General features: G+C 36.1%; 1 protein-coding gene and 1 long non-coding RNA gene across 7 annotated transcripts; both read right to left on the bottom strand.

Moving 5' to 3' along the window:
* Nucleotides 1-49: 49 nt before the first annotated feature.
* On the bottom strand, nt 50-4,500 carry LOC107958125 (THO complex subunit 5B). Its single transcript, XM_016893801.2, has 8 exons — nt 4,052-4,500; nt 3,654-3,944; nt 3,154-3,490; nt 2,453-2,790; nt 2,090-2,346; nt 1,155-1,752; nt 950-1,078; nt 50-672 (listed from the first exon to the last, which is right to left on the bottom strand). The coding sequence occupies exons 1-8, from the start codon at nt 4,277-4,279 to the stop codon at nt 406-408; spliced, it is 2,445 nt and encodes an 814-aa protein (XP_016749290.1). The 5' UTR covers nt 4,280-4,500; the 3' UTR covers nt 50-405.
* A 1,175-nt stretch (nt 4,501-5,675) lies between these two features.
* Nucleotides 5,676-8,267, bottom strand: LOC107958129 (uncharacterized). 6 transcript variants are annotated; one of them, XR_001700585.2, is made up of 5 exons: nt 7,967-8,267; nt 7,535-7,689; nt 6,420-6,562; nt 6,015-6,201; nt 5,676-5,927 (listed from the first exon to the last, which is right to left on the bottom strand). It is a non-coding gene; the product is annotated as an uncharacterized lncRNA (long non-coding RNA). The 6 variants fall into 6 exon arrangements; XR_001700584.2 differs by having other exon boundaries at nt 6,007-6,201; XR_005927216.1 differs by having other exon boundaries at nt 7,535-7,679; nt 7,967-8,244.

The raw sequence follows: 8,267 nt of genomic DNA on the forward strand, positions 1-8,267 counted from the left end.
AACATGCCTGTTCGTAATTTTATCCATATGCCCTAAATTCAAAAACCAATTAAAACATAATCGCAAATTGATAAATAAGAGCACCAGACATACCTTACGGTTCAAGATTATGAAAAAACAAATTGACGATGATCACGGTGACCTCAGCCCCCAAGGCCACATCTGACATTAATACAGCTTGCTAATCAAAGGCTGAGCCCCTTCTTTTTTAGTTTAGCAAAGTCAAGGGAATCAGATCCACGTTGCCATAGCAACCTTATCTTCACTAGTAGATTCACCGTTTTAGTTGCACAAAAGGTTCAACCTGGTCCCCTTTTTGGGTTAAAGATCCATATCCAAGTCACTTTCTCTGTGGCCGTACAGCAAGATAGCATCATTACATCCAAATTATGATATACGTTAATTCTAAAAAGGATAGCCAGTAGTGCATTCCATGTCCTTCCAGGATATCATTTTCCGACGATCCCTTCCCCTGAATGATCTGGCGAGAAGCCTACCACTAACAGGTTTACACAATCCAACATCAATCACGGAACTACTCTTCCTCTTCTCGGAAGATGGAGTTGCCTCATCCATGTAATAGTCAAACAACATAGCAATACAGTAGACTTGATGTGATAATGTATAGTTTTCATCATCTGGGGGTACCATCTTTAACATATGAAGATTTACCTACAACGACGCAACCAGAGAATGAGAATTTGTTGCACATGCTTAGGGAAGATAGTTGCAGTAGGCTCTCAGGCAATGCAGTTTAAAGTTGCTAGGAGAAAAAGAAATTGGTAAAACTTTTTATCATTTCCGAACTTCATGATTCACCATAAGAAGCATGAGCTTGTAATTATGCTACATGTAATATCATTCCATGTCTACTCCTGGAGAAAATACTCTAATGAATCACAATGCATTATCATGAGAAATAGCTACTTCAGAAATTCTAGTTGCTTACCTCAGCTTCCATAGCACGAACTTCATTCTGCCACCTGGAAAAGTCATTCTCGGAAGAACTTTCTCCAGGAGGGTAAAGATTCACAGTAAACAAAGGAGGCCTGAGAGGGTACTCCATGCTGATCTTAATCTGCAACAGTTTAATTTGATGTCAGATTTCCATCTTTAATGAACATGATAAAACAAAACGAAGTAATTATTGACACCTTGGCTTCGAGTTTCATATTGTGTCCAGTTGTGTCCATTTTCTTCGTTAAAAGAAGAACAAATTCCTTGATACCACAGTCAACCCATGATTTTTCAGCTATTTCACAGCACTGAGTAGAAGAAGAGTTTTCAGTCTCTGTCTCTAGGGGCTCATCCACTTCACTATCAGTCTCTAGCATGAAGACAGAGTCATCGTCATGTTTTTTGAAACTAGGTAATTTTCCCCTACTGCCTGGGGACAAAATGCTCTTCGAAATCAAGGCCAACTGCTTGGAATGTTTAAGACTAGATCCCTTTAGTGGAGTCAGTTTAGCATCATTTGTGAAGGATGGAACTGAAAGCAAAGATGGAAGCTCCCCATCTTCCCTAAAACCCTCCAGCTCTTCCTTCGAGATACCAGATCTTCCATCCATATCAACATCCATGGGCTCTTGAACTGGTTCTGAGTCCATAACAACTTGAGACGAAGCCTCGTTGACTTTGGATCCTACAGATGACCAACTATGCAAACTGCACAAGGGAGTATGCAAGGCCCACGGAACACTTTTACAATTCAGAGCAGGCCATTTAAGCTTCGAAAGTGAATCAAGCTGTTCCCTGTAATTCAATGAAAGAATTCCAAATTTTCAACAAAAACCTACCATACTGAAGACAAAACAAGCTAAGAGAATTCCAACATAAAATAAAACAAATTCCAACGCGCAAGATGCATCAAACAAACAAGTTCCATTTAAGGCAGAGAGAAAGAAATTTGTACTAAAACCACAAATTTGGGACTTTATATCATAAAGATGCCAACAAAGAACCTAGCACAGGAAATTATATTTTATAACCAAAATATTCAGATTTGACCACATTGTGGAATTCACTCCTATTTGCTTTCTTATTGTTTTCTTCAAGATCCAAACTCCAAACATACAGGACAGTGACTCACGCAAGAGCCAGCTCAGCTTTTATCCGTGAGCGGATTCTTTGCACAACTGTCTGCACTCTGTTCTGCTGCCGATACAATGCAAGACCAGAGATAACAGCTTCGCTTTTGGTTTCATTGTTTGAAGCTTCCTGGCTATTAAGCAATGGTGAAACCTCAGGTAAGAAATCAATTCCTGCCAAATGCTGGGCCCACTTGTATGGACGTGAAGTTCTCTTTTCATCAAATGTAGCCCCATCACCAATGAAGAGCTTGGCTGACTGCAATATCATTCAGAACAGTCAGTATTACATGAAAAGGAAAGCTTAAAAATGTTAGTGAAGGTAACAGTGAAAGCAGGGCACATAATAGCCATCAGACACAAACCTGGTGAGGCAGATCCAGTCCGGTGTCATCAGGAAATAAATTACAGAGGATATTATACTCAGGTCCTTCAGATGATCCTTCAGTCCCAACGCACACAACATTCAACTTTAACAGGTACTCAAACTTCAAAGTAATAAGTTTTGTGGATCCAGGATCAGATGCCTCATCATCATATATGTGTAGGATAATTTTCAGAGGATGAACTTGATAGACTCCCGCCTGATCAATAGCCTCCTTGCTGGGAACCCTCTTTGGTCGTTTTCTCCTCCTCTGTCCATCATCTTCCTCATCTGGTATATCATCCTCCATCCTTGAGCTCTCTATACTATTAGATACGCCTGGTAATTAACAATATCAGTACTAGACTAAAAAAAATTGAAGTCATTTGCTAGCCCAGAACATGTTAGAGGCAGAGTTAAGAAGATAAACTTAAGTAAAATAAGTATCAGAAACATCATAAATAAAATTCTTTGCAGAAATAGACAGGATTAGTTACACTCACCCTCCTAGGAGTTTAACCTAACCTAACAAAGTTAATTTCGTTAACAACCCTTATTTTTCAACTTGAATGATCACGCCCATTTGTAATAACCTAATTGTCCATTACCTTCGAGTACAGAAATAACTTTGAAGTAACATCTGAAGAGCTATCAACTATGGTCACTATGCATACAAACAGAAATAAGATTAGCATTACTCACCATTGTCTTTATTTGCTTGCTGACGGGCAAAAGCCTGAGCATCCTTCAGACTTCCTATGATCTCCAGATCAATATCTTCACCAAATGCTTCCTTCTGGGCCATGAACTGTGAGTAAATCACATAGAGTGGAGGTGGAAGAAGTTCGGCTGAATTATGTTGCTTCAGTTTCTTTGTATGCAAAACACCCAATTGATTCTGAACAGGCAACGATGCTTTCTTAAGGGACTTGAGGTGTGATGGCAGACTCGACAGAAACTTCTTCCGATTGGCTATCGTCTCCAGAAGACTTTTCTTCTGTTGTTCCAACTTTTCTAAAAGTTTGCATAGCTCTTTCCTCTGAGAAAGATAATATCCAAACATTGGCTTAGCAAAGCAGTTTTACCCTAATTCCTTTAAACACGTTATATGCTTTACTAAACACAGTTTTCATAACATCAAAAAAAATAGATAAAGAAAATAGTATATTTATCAATTAAGCTTCGATTTAGTTAGCAAATACCTGGAATAACTCATAATTAAGTCTCTTAAGCACCAAATTGTGCGAGCTATCATCAGACAAGTTTGAACCCTTGATTTCTTCAGGCGCATCGCGAAAAAACTCCTCCTCGGGTACAAGCTCGATATCAGGATACTTAGATTTGAAGTCTTTGCAAGTTTTTATAGCTTTCAAATAGTGGCTCTTCTCGTACATTAAATTGTGAAGCTGCAGCGTCGTGAAATCAACCGGCGCCTTTGCGCGTTCCGTCTCCGCTTTCACTTTGTCTTCCTCCAACAATATGCTACGATTCGCCTGAAAAATAAAGAAAATCAAAACACGAGGTTTACATTTCAATTATTTTTCCTTCTCTAATGGAAAAATAGAAATGCGAGGGATAGAGAGGAAGAGACGAAGATAACCTGGCGGAGATTGACGAAGTGAAGGAACATTTGGGTGACCTGTTCTCTGAGGTCGGATTTTGGTTTTTTTTCCTTTTTGACAGAGAGGATTTTGGCGACGACCGCTTCGACCGAGGCTTTGGTTTCTTTAAGCGTATCGTAAGGAGATTTCTGAGGCTTGCGCGGCGGAGCTGGTGACTCTGATCTCTCGTCCACCACCATTCCCTCCTCTATCTCTCCGTCCTCCATTTTCTTGCTTCCCCTCAGCAGCACTCTGCTTCAGTTTTTGGCTACAAGAACAAATCGCAAGCAAACAATCAGCTCCAACTTCTATTTGATTAAAACGGCGATCCCCTTAGTTGATTCGGCCTTTCTTTGCCTTAGGGTTTGAGTATGTTAAAACTGGGCGCTCGTAGCCCAACTTTCGAGCCCAACATTCTAAAGAGATAAAAATGAAATTTCATTTAAATGTTTCAAAGTAGAAATCATAACAAAGCTTTTAATAAGTTGATCCGGTGGAGATTCCATCCACTGATCAGCGCATGCATATACTTCAATGTCTCTTGCAGCCTGATCAGTGGTTTTGTTGTTCGTTTCCGCCAACACGGGAGAAGGAAATATCCCTGCCTAAATCACATGAAAACCTAGAGCACGTTTGGTTCGCTGTATTGGATTAGAGGCGTAATGGAATAGAGGTGTAATTGATTAAAGGTGTAATGGATTAGAGGTGTAATAGCAAATCAACTGTTTGGTTGAATGTAATGGAATAAAGGCGTAATAGTAATCTTGTGTTTGGTTGAATGGAATAGAGGTGTAATAGCATAATGGAAAAAACTAAAATGACTAGAATACCCTTAGCATAAATTTGTTTTGGTAAATGATTATTGTTATTGTTATTTAAATTTTAATAAGATTATTATTATCAATAATAAATAATTTAATCATATTTAAACATAATTATAATTAAATATATTATAATTTAATAAAATTCTTATATGAATTTACTAAAATTATAATATATAATAGTATAAAATATAATTTAAAATAATAATTATTAAATATAATTTAATAAAAAATATAATTTAATAAAATTCTTAATATTAAAATATTCTTATATGAATTTACTAAAATCATAATATATAATACTATAAAATATAATCTAAAATAATTATTATTAAATATAATTTAATATAAATATATAATTTAATAAAATTCTTAGTATTAAATATTCTTATACGAATTTACTAAAATCATAATATATAATACTATAAAATATAATCTAAAATAATTGATTTTGTGGATTTGATTAATTGATGACTTAATAATTATTATTAAAAAAACCCATTTGAATAATATAGTGTGTTAAATATCTTTCTTTTTTTTTAAAAAGAAAACATGATTTGTTTGTAGCATTTTACTTTTTTTTGTTTCGTTTGTTGAGATAATTTTTGTAGTGTTAATTATAATTGAACATAATTAAAAAATTAAAAAAGAATTAAAAAATAAACTCCATCAAACCTGTGAGCCATTCAAACTCCATCAAATTCTATTAGTACAAGACTCTTGTAATTCTACAATAACAAACACAATGATACTATTTATTTTGTTACAAGAAAATTGATCAGAAAAGATCTCTGCTTGGAAATGAAAATAATTTAGATGTAGATATTCAAACTCCAAATCTACTTGATAACACATAGTACATACTGAAAAAAAAATCAAGGACTAACTGATATTTAGGAAGAAGCTCTAGGTAAAGCACATTCTACATTTTTGGATATGTTCCCACAGCAATATCGGTATATTGATCTTTAGAAAGAAGCTCTAGGTAAAGCAAACAGTTCTAGTGCATTCAAGATGAACATGAAGGCAACATATTTGTAGAATGCAGGTCTTGCTGCAGAAGGACAAAGAAGCAACAGTAAGTCTATGATTAATCAACTTGCAAAAAATGTAAGTAACTTAGATGAACATACCAGGTTACCTTTCTCTCCACTTGGAATTATGCATTTAGTGGATTACATTTGTGCTTGTATGGTTCTTGAACACAACATGATTCCAACAAATTTTAGGCGCTACTTACCGCAAGAATCACAAGTTACAAATGCATAAAACTGTAGATCCTTCGTGCATCCTTTAGCAGCTTCAGAAAAAGAGAGCAAGATCTCTGTCTACAAGTTTTCCAAACAGAACATATTTTAACTTGAAATGTAAGGCATGAACGATTATTTTATATTTATTTAACACCATTAGCATGAAATCACATATTTTTCACAGCAGGAGATGCATGCTTCAATATAAATTTATAATCTGCATCAATGGCAAACTACTTACTGATTTAAAATGCAGAGTCCAATACTATATACCAGCGGAAAGAAGAAAATAATACCTGATGGCCATGGCATGGCACAATCCCAACTTGAATTGTCTGATAGTTAATGTTTTGGTCTCGGGATATCTTGTATCTTCATCATATTCACCTCTGGTAATATGCAAGTCAGGACAAAGTGTCTTCAAGTAATCTTGAACTTCCTGAAATTTTAGTCCTAATTAGCTGGGCCAGTGGTAATTTTAATAAGAAAAACAAAAACCGTAAAAGTTCAATTGGTAGAAATACTATGGCATAATTTCCATAAAGCTAAAGCTAACAAATCAGGTTCATTTGATTTGTTGTTGGCTATGCAAATAAGAGAAAAATAGCTTTTCAAAAGTGCTTTTAGAGCCATAAGCAATACTAAACAGATAGTAAACTCTTAAATTTTAGACCAAGCTTTTCAAAAGCATTTTTCATAAGCATTTTTTTGCAGCACTTTTCAAAAGCAATGAGAAACTAGCCCTTAGTGACTAACTTCCTACATGTTTCTAAGTTCAACCAAATATGTACTTCAATCCTACTTAATGCTATGCTACACGGACTCTTCTCGTTTTCTCAAAAGTGGCACATATGCCCTACACATATTCAAAGGATTGAGATAAAATCCTTCAAACATACGGAAAAGCTTCGGAAATTTTGAACATACTCATGTCAGAGTTGGGCACAAACTAGTATCTGACACGTGATTATACGCATTTCAGATCAAACATGACAGGAATCATTCTTTGCATGTATAAATGCAAGGTAGCAGCAATGGCTATTCGGATCAAAATTACAATTATCAAATAAAACAATTGCTGGCGATCATTTAAAATACTGATAATTCAGGTATGGTAGCTTCTGCTGCTTTTCCCAAATTCAAACTAGCAAATAATATCTCTTCGCATATTACAACTCAAAGAGAAAATAATTGGGCAAAAACATGAAATCCAGATTAAATTAGGCATAAATTTAGCATAACTACTACAAAGGAATGAACAATCCATAGTTCCAAAAAAGGAAGAGAAAATTAATATATTCAATTGCTTGCTGAGAAACATAAAACCCAAAGTGCTAAAGAAGTGGAACCAAATTCAACTATGATTTCAGCTACAAAAAAAAATCCAGAAAGGAAAAGAAAGATGGGATACCTTGATGCAAAGATTACCAGTGCAAAAGACGTGTTGGATCATTCCAGGAACTAGCATGGACTTGAATTTGGGAGGGAGATCAGCCGCCCGATGGGGTATATGCAAATCCCCCAAAGCCAAAACCAGCACTATCTTCTTCTAATATCTACCAATAACTACAGCAATTTGATTCAGAAATTTTGAAAGAAACCCAAACAAGGAAACATGAGCATGAAAAGAAATTGTATAAAAATGATTGATTACCGGTGAAAGATTTGGCTTTCAATTTTGGGAATGAAACCCAAAAATGCACATAAAACACTATAAATCGGGTGAAATATCAAGTAGTTCCAGAAAAGAATAACTTCAAAATCATTTCTTCCTAAGCACCCAAGCACCGAAATATAAAATCAAACAATAAATCGTGAAATGGATGTGAGAAAAAGGGGTGACCTTGGAAGGATCGACTTTGGGGAAGCTTTTGACAACGTCGAGGACTCCGTCGATTACTTTGGGGAAGCTTTTGACAGCGTTGAGGACGAGGGCAGAAAACGGAAGAGAAAAAAGGGAAAGACGCGGAATGGGTAATCGGCGCTGAGGGGCCGTAATGCCTATTACGCGCAATCAATGTAATGGGGGAGTAACCGATTCGGCGGGGAATGGGAAAACAGCGAACCAAACAACCGTTTCCTGGTGGGCCTGCTGCATAGGGGGGAATACGCATGCAGAGGGGGGGAAAACAGCGAACCAAACA

This window comes from Gossypium hirsutum, chromosome A05, assembly GCF_007990345.1.
Source record: "Gossypium hirsutum isolate 1008001.06 chromosome A05, Gossypium_hirsutum_v2.1, whole genome shotgun sequence".
Lineage (NCBI taxonomy): Eukaryota > Viridiplantae > Streptophyta > Magnoliopsida > Malvales > Malvaceae > Gossypium > Gossypium hirsutum.

What these genes read in the sequence shown, in the direction of transcription:
- LOC107958125 (XM_016893801.2), bottom strand. Translation starts at nt 4,279, where the DNA reads ATGGAGGACGGAGAGATAGAGGAGGGAATGGTGGTGGACGAGAGATCA. An exon ending in TTAATTATGAGTTATTCCAG is followed by an intron (nt 3,491 to 3,653) that starts GTATTTGCTAAC and finishes TATCTTTCTCAG; the next exon opens with AGGAAAGAGCTATGCAAACT. An exon ending in GCAAGCAAATAAAGACAATG is followed by an intron (nt 2,791 to 3,153) that starts GTGAGTAATGCT and finishes GTTAATTACCAG; the next exon opens with GCGTATCTAATAGTATAGAG.